The sequence below is a fragment of the Liolophura sinensis genome, chromosome 2, assembly GCF_032854445.1.
Source record: "Liolophura sinensis isolate JHLJ2023 chromosome 2, CUHK_Ljap_v2, whole genome shotgun sequence".
Classification (NCBI taxonomy): Eukaryota; Metazoa; Mollusca; class Polyplacophora; order Chitonida; family Chitonidae; genus Liolophura; species Liolophura sinensis.
In genome coordinates, this window is record NC_088296.1 from 1316735 (window position 1) to 1341659 (window position 24925).

The following is a 24925-nucleotide window of genomic DNA, read 5'->3' on the forward strand; positions in this document are numbered from 1 at the left end:
ACGAAAAGGGTTGGTCGTGAGTTTCCTCCAGTGTTAACACGAAAAGGGTTGGTCGTGAGTTTCCTCCAGTGTTAACACGAAAAGGGTTGGTCGTGAGTTTCCTCCAGTGTTAACACGAAAAGGGTTGGTCGTGAGTTTCCTCCAGTGTTAACACGAAAAGGGTTGGTCGTGAGTTTCCTTCAGTGTTAACACGAAAAGGGTTGGTCGTGAGTTTCCTCCAGTGTTAACACGAAAAGGGTTGGTCGTGAGTTTCCTCCAGTGTTAACACGAAAAGGGTTGGTCGTGAGTTTCCTCCAGTGTTAACACGAAAAGGGTTGGTCGTGAGTTTCCCCCAGTAAGTGACACGGTCTTTACTTCCACCATAGTGTAGGCCGCCGTCGTATAAGTGAAATATTCTTGAGTACAGCGTAAAACACCCATCAGATAAATAAATAAAAAGGTTGGCTGGCTACATTTGCCATGATTTGCCTGCTGGCTACATTTGCAATGAGTTCCTGCTGGCTACATTTGCAATGATTTGCTTAGTTGGTGTTTAATGCTGTAAGGTGGGTTGTGCATAGGTGGGCGGTTTTATAAACAAACGGTGGGGCAGTGTAAAAGTTAAAAACTAAGTAAAACATAACTACTTCGTTAATAATTGGGATGAATTATCGACCTCATTTCGTGTCTTTCCGCTGCAGCATGACACTTACGTGCAGAGTGAAGTACACAGAGCCTTCCAGCTGGATGGACTCGTGACGTCGCATCCCCTTTACGCCCCTGTCAATCACCCGGATGAGATATACTCGATATTTGATAGCATTTCATACTCCAAGGTAAGGCAGACATACAAAGGCATGCAGTAACAGACACTTACTTGTTCCAAGGTGTACAAGCATTTCAGGTCGGGATTAGCTTTTCTTCCACACTGAAATCTAACTGGCTTTTATTAAAAGAAGAGTGGCATTAAAATTGAAGATGATATTAAGAGTTAAGAGTTTAGAAGTGACCATGTTTAGCGATGCAAATGATGACGGCGATAATAGCAGGGATGACGACCATGATGACAAACTGTCTAAACGTTTGCTAAATTGTTGTTTAACAACGTTTAACATAAGTCTATCATTTTCTCCTGCTATCCAGGGTGCAGCTGTCATCAACATGATCAAAGCTTTCCTGGGAGAGAAGACTTTCCTCAAGGGCTTACAGGTGAGAGCAAAATACTGTGTCCAGCCACTGCCACCCACTGAAGTGCTGATCGTTGACAATCAGAACACCTGAGTCCTGGGTTGTCTGGCCAATGTTTATTTATTTATTCGATCGGTGTTTTATGTCGTACCCGAAGAATATTTCACTGACACGATAGCAGCCAGCATTATGGTTTGGAGGAAACCGGTCAAAGCCTGTGGGAATCCCGCGACCGCCCGACCTTCACTCGTACAGCCGGAGAGGACGACAGCATGAACTGGACTTGAACTCCGCATTGTTGAGAGGCTTCTTGTTCATGACGCCGTGCTGGCACGCTAATCACGTCAGGCCAATGCGTGTTGGTCTTAGTGCTGACATTTGCCCGCCTCGACTGAGTTATGGCCGCTGTTACGGAAGTAAAATTTGCATTGAAAGTCAATATTTCTTGCGTTGAGAGCCATGGTTAACAATGTACAAAATGTCATGCACGGTTGTTTGTAGATACAGGGATGACCAGAAAAAATGTTGGTTTTTCCCCTAATATGGTGCGCTCATGTGTATGTCATATGTGAGAAAGTTTCTCAGTAACTTGCAAAATGCCGGTCGTTTACTTCGGGGGCATCCCGGTTTCCTCCAGTGACCGCCCTCGCATAAACCGAAATCCTTGAGTGTGGCGTTAAACAATATTCAATCAGTCAATCTATCAGTCAGTCTGCTAATCAATCAATCAATCAGATCACTAAACCAACTGTTACTTATTTCAGAATTATTTGGTGGAGTTGTCTTTTGATGCCGCCTTCCATGACGATCTCTGGGACGCCCTCACAAAGGTAACAGGGAATTTTCACTAGTGCCTTCCTTCCTTGCTTCCCAATGCCTTCCTTCCATTCACCGGTTCATTCATACATTCCCTCCTCCTTGCCTTGATTCCATTCGCGCTTACCTCCCTTTACACAAAAAAATAATCTGTTAATTTTTCACAACATCTGTTGATGGTAGAATATATCCTGTTATCATAACACAATATTCTGTCAAACATCACATAATACCCTGTTAGTTAAATAGAATCGTTATCTTGAATTTCTAGAAGATGTGTGTTATATTTAATAGAACAGTCAGCTGCAATAACAGAACACATTCTAACATCACTCAGATAACAGACTTTCCCTGAAATTCTGCATTATTTTTAATTAATTGCTCTCCTGTGCTGACAGCAAGCGACCGCGGACGGCAACCCTGTGGACGTGAAGGATGTGATGGACACGTGGATACTGCAGATGAATTACCCTGTGGTCACGTTCAGCCGCTCCCCCGGGGCTGTGGTGGTCAGCCAGCAGCGGTATCTCCAGGATCCGTCAGCTCAGGACACAGGCAAATACCCATCTCCTTACGGGTACGTGTTCGTTTGATTGGGTTAAATCTGAATGGGCTTGTTTGATTGGGCTTAGACTGGCCGTGTTTGATTTGATTAACTTGTTTCGTTTGGTTTGATTGAATCTGGTTTGGTTTGATTGGATCAAGTTCGATTGATGTGGTTTGATATAATTTTCATTGCTTGTGGTTTCAGTGATTTTGGTATCAATGCTTTGATTTATTTCGGTTTGAGTAGTCTTGGTTTAAATGGTTTTTGGTATAAATGGCTTTGGTGTGATTTTGCTGTGAGTGAATGATTTTGGTGTGAGTGATTTAGGAGTGAAGGATTTCGGTGTGAGTGATTTAGGAGTGAATGGTTTTGGTGTGAGTGATTTTGGAGTGAATGATTTTGGTGTCAGTGATTTTGGAGTGAATGATTTTGGTGTCAATGATTTTGGAGTGAATGATTTTGGTGTGAATGTGCGAATACTTTCTGTTTCTATGTCAGGCATGATAAATGATGTGTCAAAATGAAAGGGTTTAGATATTATTCTCAATCTTCGGACAATCTTCCCCGTACTTCCACATTAACATCTTCGAGAAAACAGATTTTTACTTACTAAATCAAAATCTTTAACACCCTGTTAAAGGATGTAAGAACAGGCCTTCTTTTTCAAGCCGCTTCGGGACCGGTAGATCCAGGATCAATCCTTGGTCGAGTCACACCTAAGACTTTAAAAGAGGAAGTTGTAACTTCCTCCCTTGGCGTTCAGCATGAAGGGGATAGTGCAACGACTGGTTGAAAATCCGCCCTGCAACAAGGAGGCACATTACACGTGCATGCACCCTAATGATTCCTTCGTCGTCATATGACTGGAAAATTGTTGAGTACGACGTTAAACCCCAAGCACTCACTCACTCTTTTTCAAGCTCCAACCCCAGAAATATACGTCCCCAAACCAGATGCAAAATAGCAATGCAGAAATTTAAAGTGTATCAACAACCTGGCTGTATTTTCACACAGTTCCTTGATGTTAACTTTTATATTGCTAAAACGTTTGAGGATTGTAAGGAACTTTATTTTAGATTTTTGACACTTCTAAAACCTTTGAGGCGTAATATTTATATGCAACAGTCATTCATTCTTCAGTTCAGAGAAAAGGCTTCAGTTAGACTGAATTTCACCAATTGTGGTCTGGGAAGAACAGTTTCATTGTAAATTGACCGAACTGCATTGGATAAATCAGATATTATTATTGTTGCTGTTGTTGTTGTTATTATTATTGCTCATGTGTAACGTGTAACGCTATCTAGGTTGACCCGGTCATGGGCGTTCACACAACTATCTGTGTCACTAAGGTGCCGCCCTTATTTTTTTTTCTGAATACAGGTACACGTGGGAAGTCCCTGTGACCTTCACCTCCGACATAGAGATGGACTTTACCAATAGCCGCGTTCATTGGTTGAGGCGAGACCAAACAAACAGTAAGGAACACTTTTTTACAACACCCAATTAAATCGTTTGATTATAGACTAGAGAAACATTAAACAGTTTACGGGCACTGTCTTCCGTCGTGAATAAAAAGGTGTAACATCAACCTGCGGATGGTCGTGGATTTCCCCCAGGCTCTGTCCGGTGTCCCCCCTCCTTAGCACTGTCCCCAGCTGTTTTCTCTATAACTACTGTAGGGCACAGCGTAAAAGATTAATCAAAAAACAAATCACGAAGGACGCGGGTGATTGCAATAAGTGTTGTAGCCTGTCTGTCATTCATCACAACATAATTGTCAGCCAGTCTGTCTGTCATTCACCACAACATATTTGTCAGCCAGCCAGTCTGTCTGTTATTCACCACAACATATTTGTCATCTAGCCTGTCTGTCATTCACCACAACATATTTGTCAGCCTGTCTGTCTGTCATTCACCACAACATATTTGTCAGCCTGTCTGTCTGTCATTCACCACAACATATTTGTCAGTCAGTCTGTCTGTCATTCACCACAACATATTTGTCAGCCAGTCTCTCTGTCATTCACCACAACATATTTGTCAGCCAGTCTCTCTGTCATTCACCACAACATATTTGTCAGCCTGTCTCTCTGTCATTCACCACAACATATTTGTCAGCCTGTCTGTCTGTCATTCACCACAATATATTTGTCTTTCTCAGTGTAGTTTATGGATCAGACATGATGTTGGTTTCACCTGGGGTAGCCATACCTGTTTGGTACAAGCATGTTTATAGGGTCAGTAGAAGTAAATTTAGACATGATAGCCTTTCTGCAAAGGTGGCTTTATTATACATTTTGATAAACTGAAAAATCACCTGATATGGTGTTTCTCAAGTAACAAAACGCAAGGGAAAGGTCAATATATCGTAGACTCTCAGTTCAACTGAATATTGTCTTATGGCCAATTTAAAAGGGTGGTTTGGATTGTTTATGAAAGAAAGAGAATTCAGCAGTCCACATTTTGTCTACATTTTCATGTACGCTATTAGTTGAATATTCTGTTGACCTGCACATCTACACGTAAGATTTGCAATGTTTTCAGCTGGGCTGATAAGAGTTTATCAACAGTTTACGCCGATTACTACGGTGAATTAAGGTAGATTAGCTCAGGTAAATTTGAAATGTTTATAAACAACAATGTCAGTGCAAGCATTTGATCAGATTTTTTGAGTCTCAGTCAAGAATATTGATAATTGAAAGTACCGCCAAACACGAAGGGCTAAATTATTCTGTAATACTCTGCAGAGGGTAAATGTTGACTTTGAAATTAAAGGAAAGAAAAAAACACTATTATGAAGTGAAATCCTTTTTTTTCAAAACTTACTACCTAGTAAATTGCATTTAAAATACTGGATGCTTCAGTGAGTGAGTTGAATGAATCACCTGATTTTGCTTTTCGGATGAGAGGGACAATCTCCTCTATCCAGACAGCTGACCTTGCAACGAACCGATGACTTCCGGAATTAAAGCCACCATGCAATTAAGACATCAAATTAAGAAGCAAGATGTAACTTAAACATCCATGGCACCCGCTGACAGATAAATGAGAGTGTGATAGTCCCTATGCAAGAATCAAAAGTCGTGCAGTTTCTTTGAAGTCAACAGTTAATAGTAAACTTTAAGTCTTCTGTCTGGCTACAAATAAAATTGCTAAGGCATTCCTTTTTGCCCCTGTAGCTCACCCCTGTAGCTCACCCTTCTCCCAGCCCAGATACGGCTAAAATGTCATCTTTCATCAGCAAATCTACCATTATAGTTGGAATTAGTTATGGAAGAATTCTGAAAGCTAAATACTCCGTTCCTGAGTTGATTGGGGATTCAAATAGCGCTGTTATGAGAGTAGGCAATATATGAGTTAGCACACTGAACAACAGGTACGTTTGTTAAAGGGGGCATAACCCATACAAAGCTACCAATCTGTGAGGACTATCATATGGAAAACATGCACTAAAGACATTTACCACCAAATAAAAAGCAAGATTTGGCCACCTTCAGGGGTGCCAATATGTGAAATTTTGGGCCTTGGCATCATGAACTAATAATGCTCTCTGACTTTTTTCTTCAGTCACGATCAGTAATCCGAATATCCTTCCGCCAGAGAACGATGGACTGTCATGGGTAATCGGCAATGTCCGGCAGAATTGTTATTATCGAGTCAACTACGACATGACCAACTGGGAGGCTCTCATTAAACAGTTGAAGAGAGACCATACGGTACTGTCTTGCTAAAATTATTTATTTATTTACTTACTTCTGTGGTCCTCTGTTAATTATGCCCTGTGGTCATGTAACTAGAATGTACAAGATCTTTCTACATAAAGTCTCGTACAAAGCCGTCAGTTTCACGTTACAATAGGGTACCAAGGGAAGCAGTCAAAACGTGAACGGAAAAACCGCGTCATACATGTATAAAGACATTGAAGTCAAATTTGAATTGCGCTCACCAGTTTGCCGGCTCATCAAATTTCATGCTCACCGATTTAAATAGGCTTATTAGCGGAAACCAAAAAGTTTATATCACTTTAATTATAGCATAGTTTTGAACCGTTGAACAAACTGCCTACTGGAGACCAGGCAATGCGAAACAGGCGAGATTCCGCGAGACTAAGTGTACACGTAAATGGATCGTGTCTACACACTCGTAAATGCGGCTGCGCATGCTCAATGAGCCCTGGACACAAGGCGATGTGACCCATTGCAATGTTTACATTATATTTCAGATTTGTTATTGGCAAAATGTTTGTGTTGTGTAGAGAAATTTAGAAGTCAAATAATCATATTTGTTCTGTTTTGTTTTGTTCACAGAAAATTGATCCAGTTAATAGAGCCCAAATCATCAGCGACTCGTGGAGTTTAGCGAAGTAGGTTTTTATGTTCAGTATATATGTGACATTTACCGTATGTCCTCAAAACAACGAAAGGGCAGTCTACGCCGTTAGATTATTTATGGTGGGTCTAAAAAGGAAATTTTGAGCTGAATAAAGACATAATTGAATAGAAGAAATAGTACATTTCATTTCAAAAATGAATATACCATGTGCAATGATACCATTGACTGAAACTGCCGCACTCCGTATTGTATTTTGTGAGCCACCTTTGCGCAGTCGCGTGACTAGATATCAAATATCGCTCTAAGCAATGGACAACTTCTTCATGAGAACGAACAAGTAAATATAGCTTCAGCTGACCATTTTCACAATTCTGTGTTATTTCCTTGTTTGAAAGTTTTTTCATAAATGAATGAATGAAGATGGGTAAAAATATGACTTAACACTGCTCTTCATAAATCGTGTTATCACGATTGAAACGAAAAATTCCCAACAAAAATTGATTTAGTCTTTAGGATAACCATATAGAATCGCCCATCTTCATTCACGCGAAGTGTTCCTTAGTCCAACGACCAGCCCGGATAGCACAGTTGGTAGAGCGCCCGCTTCGGGAGCGATAGATCCAGGACCAATCCCGGTCGAGTCCCACCTCAGACATTAAACGAGGTGCTTGACGTTCAGCATGAAGGGGATAGTGCAATCTCTATCAGCTCAACCTATATAATGGCTCGGGCCTTCAGTAAGTCGTCCCAGAGAAGCAGCACTAGATAAAAGAGCGGTGGAAATCCATCCTGCAACAAAGAGGCACATTACATACACACTAAGGATTCCTTGGTCGTCATATAACTGAAAAATTGTTAAGTACTACGTTAAACCCCAAACACTCACTCACTCACTCTTACTCCCACGAGTGAATGCGTCCAAACAGACGCTTCTACATATATATTGGTTTAAGTTGCATTAAATTTAAAGCTAAAGCCCGATATCAGCTTTTTGAAACGGATCTCAGCGCTATAGGATCTTAGATCAAGTGACTAAATTGCCGTCATTTTCAGATCGGGACAGCTTGACCAGAGGATCGCTCTGAAGACCATAGAATATCTGGAGAACGAAGACGAGGACGTTCCGTTCAGCACAGCCCTAACAGAGCTCAACTATGTCCGCAGAATGCTCAAAAAGACGGGCACTTTTGGCGCTCTCAGGGTAAGACCTGCGGCCTGTGGCGTTTTTTAAATTTACTTTTAGCCCAATCCCAAAAGTCCGGTCTTCTTTGCAAAGCAACATATTGAAATTACGGTCAAGATTTTATCGAATTTCTACATATATTGGTTTAATTTGGATTACATTTAAAGCTAAAGCCCGACATCAGCTTTTTGAAACGGATCTCAGCGCTATAGGATCTATGTATTTATTTGATAGGTGTTTTACCCCGTAATCAAGAGTACCACATAAATCACTAATCAAATAAATGTTCAAACATAACATTTCACTTTTAAGACATATACACATGCGTACTGAATCATAGACAGCGATGTGTTTTACCGTTATCTTTGTCCTTTTATGCGGCCTGTTCAGAATGTATTGGTGATTTTGCTGTAACTGTAAGTTGGCTAAGGTTGTGATTTTGCTGTGACTGTGAGTTGGCTGAGGTTATGGTTTTGCTGTGACTGTGAGTTGGCTGAGGTTGTGATTAGCTGTGACTGTGAGTTGGCTGAGGTTATGGTTTTGCTGTGACTATGAGTTGGCTGAGGTTGTGATTTAGCTGTGACTGTGAGTTGGCTGAGGTTATGGTTTTGCTGTGACTGTGAGTTGGCTGAAGTTGAGATTTTGCTGTGACTGTGAGTTGGCTGTGATTGTGACTGTTAAGCTGTATCTCTTGTCACACAGTATCTCCTGTCACACAATATCTCCTGTCACATAATATCTCCTGTTACACAATATCTCCTGTCACACAATATCTACTGTTACACAGGCTTTTATGGCGAAGATGATTTCTCCCCTGTACATGAAGATGGGCTGGGATAACACCAATGCGACTCACCTAGAAACGTAAGTACAACATAAAACATTTGAATGGAATAAGATACATGTGGAACAGAAAATAAAACATATTCAGAATAGAAACGAATATATATATAGGGAGAACAGAACGGGTTAGATGTAGAATAAAGTAAAATACATGTTGAGTAGAAAAGAACACATGAAGAATAAGCTTCAACAGATGTAGAGCATGGTAAATACGTGTACATGTACAGGTGGGATAGAATGCATGTAGATGGATTACATCACATGTAGAAAAGAAAATGATACATTACATGTAGGAAAGAAAAGGATACATTACACGTAGAAAAGAAAATGATACATTACACGTAGAAAAGAAAATGATACATTATATGTAGAAAAGAAAATGATACATTACATGTAGGAAAGAAAATGATACATTACACGTTGGAAGAAAAGGATACATTACATGTAGAAAAGAAAATGATACATTACATGGAGGAAAGAAAAGGATACATTACAGGTTGGAGAGAAAAGGATACATTACATGTAGAAAAGAAAATGATACATTACATGTAGGACAGAAATGATACATTAAATGTAGAAAAGAAAATAATGCATTACATGTAGAAAAGAAAAGAATACATTTAGAATAGAATAAAACAGAATGCATGAAGAAAAGAATACACCTTGCACAGGATAGAACACGTCAAGTAGAACGGTATACATGTAGAATAGAAAACATGCAAAACACAATAAAATATATGTAGAATAGAATATACGTAGAATAGAAGATAAAAGAATACATTTAGAATATATGCAGAACAGAATAGAATATGTGTACATTAGAAAAGAATACATTTAGAATAGAATATATGGAGAATAGTTATTTAGTTGTTTGCTGTGTTACACCATACTCAAGAATATTTCATTTATACAAAGGCGGCCAGCATTATGGTGGAAAACTCCCGGTAGAGTTCAGAGAAACACACGACTATGCACAAGTTGCTGCCACAATTAAAACTCGATTCCAGAGTGTAAACATACGAATGTTAAGAGTTAGGTCAAAAGTAAACAAAACTTAGGTATTGTTGCGTTTGTATTTTACATACGCGTATGTTGATTGGTTGCAGGTATATGCGATGGAATGTGCTTAGCGTGGCTTGTACCAATGAGCACAAAGATTGCGTGATGCAGGCGAAAAAGCTTTTCGCTGACTGGATGGCAGATGAAGATAACAACCCGTAAGTATATCACTCTCAATGCTCAGAGTCTGTGTTCTGTAACAGAAACAGCGATCACAATCAACAATGATAAAGGACTTCCACCAATCTCAAGGGCTGAATGTTTATACATGAATTAAATGTATATAATGCATATATCAATCTGTGCACCAGTACATGAGGTTGAGCTCTGTTGGAGGGCTCACTGGCTTAGACGATTAAAAACTCAAATGGTTAAACCGCTGACTCGGTTTAAGTGTTAAAGTGATGGATCAGATGGTAAAAGCGTTGGACCATGACCAATGATGTCGGGTGTTCGAATCCAACTCTAGCTGTATCTGCTATGTTTTGGAGTCTATGCTATTTGGCTAATGTACAGGCGTTTTTTTGTTTTTTTTTTGTTTTTTTTTTTTTTGTTGAACTGGTTGAATCTGACGGGTCGACTGTACAATCTCACCTTGTGAACGCGACTTTATCAATGAGGTCGCGTATTCGAATCCAGCTGTCACCTTCACAAATGAGGTCGATTCAACCTTTCACTGTTTCGACTGCGGCCTTAAGCTAGGTACCTAGGAAGGTTATTTGGTCATTTTAAAAAAAAACATTTTTAAAAGAAAACTATGTTCCAGGAGAGAGCTTTGTCTGTATGAAAGACACTTCCTATTAAAATCGCATTGACTAAACAGAAGAGAAAATGTTCACGTATCAGCGTTCACATACCATCCAATGAAAGATTACAGATGGGGTTTATGACAAGAGACCCAAGGGGCAAAATACCCCAGGATGAAAGATCTGTGGACAAAAGTCCCGACAAACCACATATGACCCAAGAGACAAAATACCCCAGGATAAAAGATCGTAGACAAAAGTTCCGACAAGCGACATATGACCCAAAAGACAAAACATTTTAAAAATATTGATCCGAACTTAAAATATCTGGTGTGCTGCACGTCTATAGGTCACGACTTGGTGGAGGAGTGGGACAGGAGTATCCTGCAGGATGCCTAAGAAAACTATGTTCCAGGAGAGAGTTTTGTCTGTATGAAAGGCACTTCCTATTAAAATCGCATGGACTAAACAGAAAAAAAATTGTTCATGCATCAGTGTTCACATACCATTCAATGAAACCGCATCAGTTTGTTCATCCGTTTACCGTTGATCTGTATCGTTTAGGATTGACCGGAACTTTAAGTCCATAGTGTACTGCACGGCCATAGCTCACGGTGGGTAGAAGAATGGGATTTTGCCTACAGGATGTACAAGAAGGCAAATGTGGCCTCAGAAGCTGTCCGGCTTCAGACGGCAATGAGTTGTTCTCAAGAGCCCTGGATACTCACAAGGTAATTAACTTGAACAATTGTAGTAACGCAAACGGCTGTTACACAAATGAACAACAGCTAACATCGGTTACCAATTACAACAACAACAACAACAGCTTTAACAATAATGGTAGCGAAAAACACGGATTATAACATAAATGAACAACAGCAAACACCAATATTACAAACAACAACAACAGCTTTAGCAATTGTTCAAAGGAAAACACAAATAATAACATTACCAAATAACAGCAAACACAAATATTACCAGCAAAAACAACAGCTTTAACAGTTGTGATAACAAAAAACAACGATTACAACATTAGCAAGTAACAGAAAACATTAATGTTATCAACAACAACATTAGCTGTAACAATTGTTGTAACGAAAACACCGATTATAACATAACTGAACAACAGCAAACATAAATGTTATCTGTAACAATGAATAAATCCGTTTGCCTACATATTTTAAAGTATTTAAGAACACGATCAATTCTTCAAATTAAAGGAAATATTTCTATCGTGTCACTGGTAGATTTTTGAAATATACATGCATAATGTAGGAGCGTGTTAAATATGAAAGATGAGAGGATTACAAAGAGTTGGATGTAGTATGACAAGGACATGTTTCTAACGGCTGCTTCATCAGCGAGAAAATGAGGATTTACGTATTAAAACACATTTTCACAAAATGGGAAATTACAAATTTTATGGTTTTGTTCATAATATAACTGAACTAAATTGAAACCGAACGAATCTTCTCAGGGATAAGACTCTCGAAAACTCATTGAAATGAGGTTCACACGCACTCCTGAATGCCTTTTGCAGATACTTGGAGAGAACTCTTATACCCGAGGAGATAAGGAAGCAAGACGCTGTCTCTTGCATCACGAGCATATCGGCTAACGCGATTGGTCAGTCCCTGGCATGGGATTTTGTCAGGGCAAACTGGGACTACATGATGACAACGTGAGTTATTTGGATATTTGAAAGATTACAGATGGGGTTTATGACAAGAGGCCCAAGAGGCAAAATACCCCAGGATAAAAGATCTGTGGACAAAAGTCCCGACAAACGACATATGACCCAAGAGACAAAATACCCCAGGATAAAAGATCTGTGGAGAAAAGTTCCCACAAGCGACATATGACCCAAAAGACAAAATACCCCAGGATAAAAGATCTGTGGACAAAAAGACCCGAAATACGATAACTGACCATAGAGACAAAACACCCCAGGATTAATGATCTGTGGACAAAAAGACCCGACAAACGATAACTGACTGAAGAGACAAAACACCCCAGGATTAAAGATCTGTGGACAAAAAGACCCGACAAACGATAACTGACCCTAGAGACAAAACAACCCAGGATAAAGATCTGTGGACAAAAGACCCGACAAATGACAAGTGACCCAAGAGACAAAATACGCCAGGATATGAGATCTCTGGAGAAAAGACCCAAGGACAAATAACCCAAGAGACAAAATACCCAAGGATAAAAGACTTGTGGACAAAGGTCCCGACAAACAACATAATACCTATGGGACATAAAACCCAAACACAAATGGCTAAAAGGACAACGGATCCTATATAGGACAAGACCCAGTGACAAAAGACCCAAAAGACAAAATACCCAAGGTTAAAAGATCCATAGACAAAATCCGACAACCGACAAAAGATCTTATGTTTGGTTGCTGTGAACATATTACTTGTGAACCATAAGACCCAAGGGCATCATAGCCATGGGTCATAATACCCATGCACATCATAGCCATGGGTCTTAATACCCATGGACACCATAGCCGTGGGTCATAACACCCATGGACATCATGGCCGTGGGTCATAATACCCATGGACATCATAGCCCTGGGTCATAATATCCATGAACATCATAGCCATGGGTCATAATTCCCATGGACATCATAGCCGTGGGTCATAATGCCCATGGACATCATAGCCATAGGTCATAATACCCATGGACATCATAGCCATGGGTCATTATACCCATGGACATCATAGCCATGGGTCATAACACCAATGGACATCATACCCGTGGGTCATAAAACCCATGGACATCATAGCCGTGGGTTATAATACCCATGGACATCATAGCCGTGTGTCATAATACCCATGGACATCATAGCCATGGGTCATAATACCCATCGACATCATAGCCGTGGGTCATAATACCCATGGACATCATAGCCGTGGGTCATAATATCCATGCACATTTTAGCCATGGGTCATAACACCAAAAGACATCATGCCCGTGGGTCATAAAACCCATGCACATCATGGCCTTGGGTCATAATACCTATGGACATCATAGCCATGGGTCATAATACCCATGGACATCATAGCCGTGTGTCATAATACCCATGGACATCATAGCCATGGGTCATAATACCCATGGACATCATAGCCGTGGGGTCATAATACCCATGGACATCATAGCCGTGGGTCATAAAACCCATGGACATTATAGCCGTTGGTCATAATACCCATGGACATCATAGCCGTGGGTCATAATACCCATGGACATCATAGCCGTGGATCATAATACCCATGAACATCATAGCCGTGGGTCATAATACCCATGAACATCATAGCCGAGGGTCATAATACCCATGGACATCATAGCCGTGGGACATAATACCCATGGATATTATCGCCGTGGGTCATAACACCCATGGACATCATGGCCGTGGGTCATAACACCCATGGCCATTATGGCCGTGGATCATGATACCCATGAACATCATGGCCATGGGTCTTAATACCCATGGACACCATAGCCGTGGGTCATAACACCCATGGACATCATGGCCGCGGGTCATAATACCCATGGACATCATAGCCCTGGGTCATAATATCCATGAACATCATAGCCATGGGTCATAATTCCCATGGACATCATAGCCGTGGGTCATAATGCCCGTGGACATCATAGCCATAGGTCATAATACCCATGGACATCATAGCCGTGGGTTATAATACCTATGGACATCATAGCCGTGGGTCATAACACCCATGGACATCTTAGCCGTGGGTTATAATACCTATGGACATCATAGCCGTGGGTCATAATACCCATGGACATCATGGCCGTGGGTCATAATACCCATGGACATCATAGCCGTGGGTCATAATACCCATGGACACCATAGCCGTGGGTCGTAACACCCATGGACATCATAGCCTCGGGTCATAATACCCATGGACATCATAGCCGTGGGTCATAACACCCATGGACATCTTAGCCGTGGGTGATAATACCCATGGACATTTTAGCCGTTGGCCATAATACGCATGGACATCATAGCCATAGGTCATAACACCCATGGACAACTTAGCCGTGGGTTATAATACCCATGGACATCATAGCCATAGGTCATAACACCCATGGACATCTTAGCCGTGGGTTATAATACCCATGGACATTATGGCCGTGGGTCATAATACCCATGGACATCGTAGCCGTGGGTCATAATACCCATGGACATCATAGCCGTGGGTCATAATACCCATCGACATCATAGCCGTGGGTCATAATATCCATGCACATTTGAGCCATGGGTCATAACACCAAAAGACATCATGCCCGTGGGTCATAAAACCCATGCACATCATGGCCGTGGGTCATAATACCTATGGACATCATAGCCATGGGTCATAATACCTATGGACATCATAGCCGTGTGTCATAATACCCATGGACATCATAGCCATGGGTCATAATACCCATGGACATCATAGCCGTGGGGTCATAATACCCATGGACATCATAGCCGTGGGTCATAAAACCCATGGACATTATAGCCGTTGGTCATAATACCCATGGACATCATAGCCGTGGGTCATAATACCCATGGACATCATAGCCGTGGATCATAATACCCATGAACATCATAGCCGTGGGTCATAATAACCATGAACATCATAGTCGAGGGTCATAATACCCATGGACATCATAGCCGTGGGACATAATACCCATGGATATTATCGCCGTGGGTCATAACACCCATGGACATCATGGCCGTGGGTCATAACACCCATGGCCATTATGGCCGTGGATCATGATACCCATGAACATCATGGCCATGGGTCTTAATACCCATGGACACCATAGCCGTGGGTCATAATACCCATGGACATCATAGCCGTGGGTCATAATACCCATCGACATCATAGCCGTGGGTCATAATATCCATGCACATTTGAGCCATGGGTCATAACACCAAAAGACATCATGCCCGTGGGTCATAAAACCCATGCACATCATGGCCTTGGGTCATAATACCTATGGACATCATAGCCATGGGTCATAATACCCATGGACATCATAGCCGTGTGTCATAATACCCATGGACATCATAGCCATGGGTCATAATACCCATGGACATCATAGCCGTGGGGTCATAATACCCATGGACATCATAGCCGTGGGTCATAACACCCATGGACATTATAGCCGTGGGTTATAATACCTATGGACATCATAGCCGTGGGTCATAATACCCATGGACATCATAGCTATAGGTCATAACACCAATGGACATCTTAGCCGTGGGTTATAATACCCATGGACATCATGGCCGTGGGTCATAATACCCATGAACATCATGGCCGTGGGTCATAATACCCATGGACATCATAGCCGTGGGTCATAATACCCATGGACACCATAGCCGTGGGTCGTAACACCCATGGACATCATAGCCTCGGGTCATAATACCCATGGACATCATAGCCGTGGGTCATAACACCCATGGACATCTTAGCCGTGGGTTATAATACCCATGGACATTTTAGCCGTTGGTCATAATACGCATGGACATCATAGCCATAGGTCATAACACCCATGGACATCTTAGCCGTGGGTTATAATACCCATGGACATCATAGCCATAGGTCATAACACCCATGGACATCTTACCCGTGGGTTATAATACCCATGGACATTATGGCCGTGGGTCATAATACCCATGGACATCGTAGCCGTGGGTCATAATACCCATCGACATCATAGCCGTGGGTCATAATACCCATCGACATCATAGCCGTGGGTCATAATATCCATGCACATTTGAGCCATGGGTCATAACACCAAAAGACATCATGCCCGTGGGTCATAAAACCCATGCACATCATGGCCTTGGGTCATAATACCTATGGACATCATAGCCATGGGTCATAATACCCATGGACATCATAGCCGTGTGTCATAATACCCATGGACATCATAGCCATGGGTCATAATACCCATGGACATCATAGCCGTGGGGTCATAATACCCATGGACATCATAGCCGTGGGTCATAAAACCCATGGACATTATAGCCGTTGGTCATAATACCCATGGACATCATAGCCGTGGGTCATAATACCCATGGACATCATAGCCGTGGATCATAATACCCATGAACATCATAGCCGTGGGTCATAATAACCATGAACATCATAGTCGAGGGTCATAATACCCATGGACATTATAGCCGTGGGACATAATACCCATGGATATTATTGCCGTGGGTCATAACACCCATGGACATCATGGCCGTGGGTCATAACACCCATGGCCATTATGGCCGTGGATCATGATACCCATGAACATCATGGCCATGGGTCTTAATACCCATGGACACCATAGCCGTGGGTCATAACACCCATGGACATCATGGCCGTGGGTCATAATACCCATGGACATCATAGCCCTGGGTCATAATATCCATGAACATCATAGCCATGGGTCATAATTCCCATGGACATCATAGCCGTGGGTCATAATGCCCGTGGACATCATAGCCATAGGTCATAATACCCATGGACATCATAGCCGTGGGTTATAATACCTATGGACATCATAGCCGTGGGTCATAATACGCATGGACATCATAGCTATAGGTCATAATACCCATGGACATCATAGCCGTGGGTTATAATACCTATGGACATCATAGCCGTGGGTCATAACACCCATGGACATCTTAGCCGTGGGTTATAATACCTATGGACATCATAGCCGTGGGTCATAATACCCATGGACATCATAGCTATAGGTCATAACACCAATGGACATCTTAGCCGTGGGTTATAATACCCATGGACAACATGGCCGTGGGTCATAATACCCATGAACATCATGGCCGTGGGTCATAATACCCATGGACATCATAGCCGTGGGTCATAATACCCATGGACACCATAGCCGTGGGTCGTAACACCCATGGACATCATAGCCTCGGGTCATAATACCCATGGACATCATAGCCGTGGGTCATAACACCCATGGACATCTTAGCCGTGGGTTATAATACCCATGGACATTTTAGCCGTTGGTCATAATACGCATGGACATCATAGCCATAGGTCATAACACCCATGGACATCTTAGCCGTGGGTTATAATACCCATGGACATCATAGCCATAGGTCATAACACCCATGGACATCTTAGCCGTGGGTTTTAATACCCATGGACATCATGGCCGTGGGTCATAATACCCATGGACATCGTAGCCGTGGGTCATAATACCCATGGACATCATAGCCGTGGGTCATAATACCCATGAACATCATGGCCGTGGGTCATAATACCCATGGACATCATAGCCGTGGGTGATAATACCCATGGACACCATAGCCGTGGGTCATAACACCCATGGACATCATAGCCTCGGGTGATAATACCCATGGACATCATATCCGTGGGTCATAATATCCATGCACATCATAGCCATGGGTCATAACACCAATGGTCATCATAGCCTCGGGTGATAATACCCATGGACATCATAGCCGTGGGTCATAACACCCATGAACATCATAGCCGTGGGTCATAATACCCATGGACATCATAGCCGTGGGCTATAATACCCATGGACATCATTGCCGTGGGTCATAACACCCATGGACATCATAGCCGTGGGTTATAATACCCATGGACAGCATAGCTGTGGGTCATACTACCTATGGACATATTACCCGTGAACGTAATACCCGTGGGTGATAAGAACTAGTATACAAGCTATATTTGATGTGTTTGTAAGCCAGTACTCATTCATGTAATAATAATATCTTATGGTCTATTTCTTTTAACCAGTCGACTATATTCAGCTGCCTTTAAAATTAGTCTTTCTCGCTACTAAAATAGCCTTTAGTGAGTGACACGCAAATTCTGCACATTGGTATGTTCAACGTCATAAAAAAATTTTACCTACAAGCGGTGGAGTAAGATTAGTACAGTAAAGTAGAAGTTATCCTAAAATTTTAACTACTAGCGGTGGAGTTAGATTAGTACAGTAAAGTAGAAGTTATCCTAAAATTTTACCTGCACGCGGTGGAGTAAGATTAGTACTGTAAAGTAGAAGTTATCCTAAAATTTTACCTGCACGCGGTGGAGTAAGATTAGTACAGTAAAGTAGAAGTTATCCTGAAATTTTACCTCCACGCAGTGGAGTAAGATTAGTACAATAAAGTAGAACTTATCCTAAAATTTTAACTACAAGCGGTGGAGTAAGATTAGTACAGTAAAGTAGAAGTTATCCTAAAATTTTAACTACTAGCGGTGGTTTTAGATTAGTACAGTAAAGTAGAAGTTATCCTAAAATTTTACCTGCACGCGGTGGAGTAAGATTAGTACTGTAAAGTAGAAGTTATCCTAAAATTTTACCTACACGTGGTGATGTATGATTAGTACAGTAAAGTAGAAGTTATCCTAAAATTTTACCTACACGTGGTGGAGTAAGATTAGTACAGTAAATTAGAAGTTAACCTAAAATTTTACCTACACGTGGTGGAGTAAGATTAGTACAGTAAAGTAGAAGTTATCCTAAGATTTTACCTACACGTGGTGGAGTAAGATTAGTACAGTAAAGTAGAAGTTATCCTAAGATTTTACCTACACGTGGTGGAGTAAGATTAGTACAGTAAAGTAGAAGTTATCCTAAAACTTTACCTACACGCGGTGGAGTAAGATTAGTACAGTAAAGTAGAAGTTGTCCTAAAATTTTACCTACAAGTGGTGGAGTAAGATTAGTACAGTAAAGTAGAAGTTATCCTAAAATTTTACCTACACGTGGTGGAGTAAGATTAGTACAGTAAAGTAGAAGTTATCCTAAGATTTTACCTACACGTGGTGGAGTAAGATTAGTACAGTAAAGTAGAAGTTGTCCTAAAATTTTACCTACACGTGGTGGAGTAAGATTAGTACAGTAAAGTAGAAATTATCCTAAAACTTTACCTGCACGCGGTGGAGTAAGATTTGTACAGTGAAGTAGAAGTCATTCTAAAATTTTACCTACTAGCGGTGGAGTAAAATTAGTACAGTAAAGTAGAAGTTATCCTAAAATTTTACCTACACGTGGTGGAGTAAGATTAGTACAGTAAAGTAGAAGTTTATCTTAGAATTTTACCTACACGCGGTGGAGTTAGATTAGTATAGTAAAGTAGAAGCTATCCTAAGATTTTACCTACACGCGGACGAGTCTCGTGTTGTTTTTTCAAAGTTTGCGTTTTAATAATTGTGAACATGACGTTTTACAGATATGGGGCTGGGTCATTCTCTGCGTCTCGCCTGGTACGCGGGATCACTAACGGCTTCAACACGGAGTTCCAGTTACAACAGGTTAGACTCCTATCCTCAGGCCGTTACTGTGTGAAGTTTACCTGACAAAATTTGTACCATTTGTTCTTATTCTGATGAAGTTTGTAAGCTTTGGCTGGCTTAAATTTGCACTCTTTGTATGGATGGATTTTGCGCTCTTTGGAAGAAATTTGCACTGTTAGTCTGGATGAAGTTTGCACTCTTTATCTAGGTGAAGTTTGTTCTCTTTGCCCGAATGAAGTTTGCACTGCTTGTCTGGATGAAGTTTGCACTATTTATCTAGATGAAGTTTGCACTCTTTATCTGGATGAAGTTTGTACTCTTTGTCTAGCCCAAGTTTGTACTCTTTGTCTGGATAAAGTTCACATTATTGCCTGGATGAAATTTTCACTCATATTTCGAGATGATAATTGTACTCTCTGTCACCTTTATCAGAAGTTAGGACAAATTTTCGCTTGTGGAATACATCACACCGTTTTCTTCACATGACTATTACGTGTGAGTTGGTTTCTATTTGCCCAGTTAGAGGAGTTTATGAAGAAGTACCCTGATCAGGGCTCTGCAGCCTCGGCCTTTGCTCAAGCCGTGGAGAATATCCGCAGCAATATCAACTGGCTCAAAAACAACGAGAAGATCATCGCTGATTGGCTGAAGGAACAAGGTTGGTCAAGTACCCGTATGTCCCAAGTCCAGTGGAATCTAAAGTTACAGCTTCCCTACGATAATTATATTTTTGCCGGATAAATCACGTTTTAGAATGACACTGTGTAAATTGTACTTGTGAAAGCTCTGAGCTCAGCCAGCTGTGACTGAATGGCGAGTCCTGCTGTGTTGCTTTCGACATTCACTATCTTGTCGCTTACCATATGACAAGACAAGCGATAAGGCTGGAGAACAAAAGTAAGCGACAGTTAATCAGGAATTGTTGGAAGACAACAGGTAACAAGTCATTGAGGAATGGTTACAGGACAAAGGTAAGCGACAGCTAATGAGGAATTGTTGGAAGACACAAGGTGACAAGTCATTGAGGAACGGCTACAGAACAAATGTAAGCAACAGTTAATAACGAATTGTTAGAAGACAAAAGGTGACAAGTCATTGAGGAATGGCTACAGAACAAAGGTAAGCGGCAGTTAATAAGGAATTGTTGGAAGACAACAGGTAACAAGTCATTGAGGAATGGCTACAGAACAAAGGTAACCAACAGTGAATAAGGAATTGTTAGAAGACAAAAGGTGACAAGTGATTGAGGGATGGCTACAGAACAAAGGTAAGCAACCGTTAATAAGGAATTGTTGGAAGACAAAAGATAACAAGTCATTGAGGAATGGCTACAGAACAAAGGTAAGCAACAGTTAATAAGGAATTGTTGGAAGACAAAAGGTAACAAGTCATTGTGGAATGGCTGGAGAACAAAGGTAAGCGACAGTTAATAAGGAATTGTTGGAAGACAACAGGTAACAAGTCATTGAGGAATGGCTGGAGAACAAAGGTAAGCGACAGTTAATAAGGAATTGTTGGAAGACAACAGGTAACAAGTCATTGTGGAATGGCTACAGAACAAAGGTAAGCAACAGTGAATAAGGAATTTTTAGAAGACAAAAGGTGACAAGTCATTGAGGAATGGCTACAGAACAAAGGTAAGCAACCATTAATAAGGAATTGTTGGAAGACAAAAGATAACAAGTCATTGAGGAATGGCTACAGAACAAAGGTAAGCAACAGTTAATAAGGAATTGTTGGAAGACAAAAGGTAACAAGTCATTGTGGAATGGCTGGAGAACAAAAGTAAGCAAAAGTTAATAAGGAATTGTTGGAAGACAAAAGATAACAAGTCATTGTGGGATGACTACAGAACAAAGGTAAGCAACAGTTAATAAGGAATTGTTGGATGACAAAAGATAACAAGTTATTGAGGAATGGCTGGAGAACGAAGGTAAGCAACAGTTAATAAGGAATTGTTGGAAGAGAAAAGATAACAAGTCATTGTGGAATGGCTGGAGAACAAAAGTAAGCAACAGTTAATAAGGAATTGTTGGAAGACAAAAGATAACAAGTCATTGTGGAATGGCTGAAGAACAAAGGTAAGCAACAGTTAATAAGGAATTGTTGGAAGCCAAAAGATAACAAGTCATTGCGGGAAGACTACAGAACAAAGGTAAGCAACAGTTAATAAGGAATTGTTGGATGACAAGGGATAACAAGTTATTGAGGAATGGCTGGAGAACAAAGGTAAGCAACAGTTAATAAGGAATTGATAGAAAACATAATACTTACTATGTCCTGGGGGGGATCTCTGGAAGATGAAGGGAAGCCGCCATTAAAAGATTGCTGGAGGACATCAGATAGCAAGACATGAAGGAATGACTGGAGAGCAAAGGTAAACAGTTCTCAACGAAATTGCTGGAGGACATATCACATAGTAAGTCCTGGATGAATGACTGAAAGATGAAGGTAAGTTGTCATTAAGGAATTTGTTAAAAGACATATCAGATAGCAAGACTTTGAGGAATGACCGGAGAATAAAGGTAAACATTGTCACACATTAAACATTGTTTAACGGTGGGATCTGTGATAGTATGCATTTAAGATTTTTGATCCTTTGTTCATGCTTTGCACTTGCTTCAATTCATATTTTCTAAATTTGTGGGTCACTGTTTGAGTGAGTGAGTGAGTGCTTGGGGTTTAACGTCGTGCTGAACAATTTTTCAGTCATATGACGACGAAGGTATCCTTAGGGTGTATGTAATGTGCCTCCTCGCGCAGGACGGATTTCCACCGCTCTTTTATCTAGTGCTGCTTCACTTAGACGCCTTACAGAAAGCAAGTAAGCCGCCCCGCCAGGGCCACTATACTGATACGGGTCAACCAGTCGTTGCACTATCCCACTGTTTCAATGTTCGGGTACTCTGTAAACGCTTCTAAGGAAAACGGCAATCAGCAACCTGATGTAATTGTGAATTACTGCTGTGTACTTGACGTCACTGTTGATGAAAACAGATACACAGAAAGTCGGGCATGTTTCAGGAAACAACAAAAAGCGTGAGTTGTGTCATCCTGTGTGCGCTAAGCTGAAAGGCAAAAACGCATTCTGTAGAGATAAATCTATGAAGAAAGTTACGAAATAGATACGAGGTTTAGTAACTGTATTTTCAGACAAGCCAGATGATAAGGTGACAGACGTCCGCCTGCCGACCTCCCTTTCACCCTTGGAGTACCACGTCGAGCTTAAGCCTGACTTCTACGGAGATGACCCTGAAGCCTTCTCACTCCAAGGGTCTGTGACAATCCGCATGGAGTGTAAAGAGGCTACCAACAACATCACTTTGCACATTAATAAGCTAACGGTCGACCCTGCCAGTCTTACTGTGCAGAACGCGGCGGGAGTTGACTTACCTCACGACACGCCCCGTGAGGACAAGGATCGTCAGTTTTACATCATCCCCTTACCCCAGAACCTTACCCCAGGGCAGGAGTACATAGTCACCATGAACTTCACCGGACCCCTCAAGGACGACCTCAGGGGTCTGTACCTCAGTCAGTATAAGAGGGACGACCAAACTGTGTATGTATTCTGCCCCGCTATTTATGACTGATACGTCCGTCAAGAAATCCACTACGTTTACAAGTGCATGCCTACCATAGCAGCGAGCTCCAGTGTTTTGGCATTTCTAATGCTTCTTCCAAATTACTACACTATGTTTCCTTCATAGTTATTGTTTTCGTTAACGTTTTCTTTAGTTTTGCCTGAACATAGCGATTCTTGACATGCTTGACCGGCCAATTCTCTCAATAACTTGATGTCCTCAAGAACATATCAGCTCTTTGCTGTAACGTTTTTACCCTTTGTACTAGCATCTATTGTTTGTTTCCCTGGCTCTACGCTTGTATTTGCCGTTTCTACTCTATTTGCTCGAACATCTCTACTTCTTGTTTTGCGCTCTCCGCTGCTTGTTTATCTGTTTCAACGCCTTTTTGTTGTCTCGACTCCTTGTGCTGCTGTCTCAACTCTTTGTGCTACTGTCTCAACTACTTGTGCTGCTGTCTCACCTCCTTGTGCTGCTATCTCAACTCCCTGTGCTAGTATCCCAGCTCCTTGTGCTGCTATCTCAACTCTTAGTGCTACTATTCTCAGCTCCTTGTGCTGCTGTGTTACCTCCTTGTGCTGCTGTCTCAACTCTGTGCTGCTGTCTCGACTCCTTGTGCTCCTGTCTCACCTCCCTGTGCTGCTGTCTCAACTCTTTGTGCTGTTGTCTCATCTCTTTGTGTTCCTGTCTCAACTCTTTGTGCTGTTGTCTCAACTCCTTGTGCTGCTGTCTCAACTCTTTAAATGGTAGCGTCTGCTCATTGTGCTGCTGTCTCAACTCTTTGTGCTGATATCTCAACTACATGTGCTGCTGTCACAACTCCTTGTGCTGCTGTCTCAACTCTTTGTGCTGCTGTCTCAACTTCCTGTGCTGCTGTCTCAACTCTGTGCTGCTGTCTCAAATCCTTGGGCTGATATCTCAACTCTCTGTCCTGCTGTCACAACTATCTGTCCTGCTGTCACAACTACCTGTGCTGCTGTCTCAACTCCTTGTGCTGCTGTCTCAACTCTTTAAATGGTAGCGTCTGCTCATTGTGCTGCTGTCTCAACTCTTTGTGCTGATATCTCAACTACATATGCTGCTGTCACAACTCCTTGTGCTGCTGTCTCAACTCTTTGTGCTGCTGTCTCAACTTCCTGTGCTGCTGTCTCAACTCTTTGTGCTGCTGTCTCAAATCCTTGGGCTGATATCTCAACTCTCTGTCCTGCTGTCACAACTATCTGTCCTGCTGTCACAACTACCTGTGCTGCTGTCTCAACTCCTTGTGCTGATGTCTCAACTCTTTAATTGGTAGCCTCTGCTCATTGTGCTGCTGTCTAAATTCTTTG

General features: G+C 41.5%; 1 protein-coding gene across 1 annotated transcript in view; it reads left to right on the forward strand.

The window, feature by feature from the left end:
- Positions 1-24925, forward strand: part of LOC135462985 (uncharacterized) — a 131484-nt gene that overhangs the window by 23429 nt on the left and 83130 nt on the right. Inside the window, 16 exon segments of the mRNA XM_064740310.1 lie at positions 681-815; positions 1123-1188; positions 1932-1997; positions 2382-2560; positions 3911-4005; positions 6098-6246; positions 6838-6893; positions 7916-8063; positions 8833-8909; positions 9995-10105; positions 11258-11310; positions 11313-11424; positions 12234-12374; positions 19950-20031; positions 20533-20671; positions 23167-23575. Of these exon segments, the coding sequence (XP_064596380.1) occupies positions 681-815; positions 1123-1188; positions 1932-1997; positions 2382-2560; positions 3911-4005; positions 6098-6246; positions 6838-6893; positions 7916-8063; positions 8833-8909; positions 9995-10105; positions 11258-11310; positions 11313-11424; positions 12234-12374; positions 19950-20031; positions 20533-20671; positions 23167-23575 (2018 nt within the window).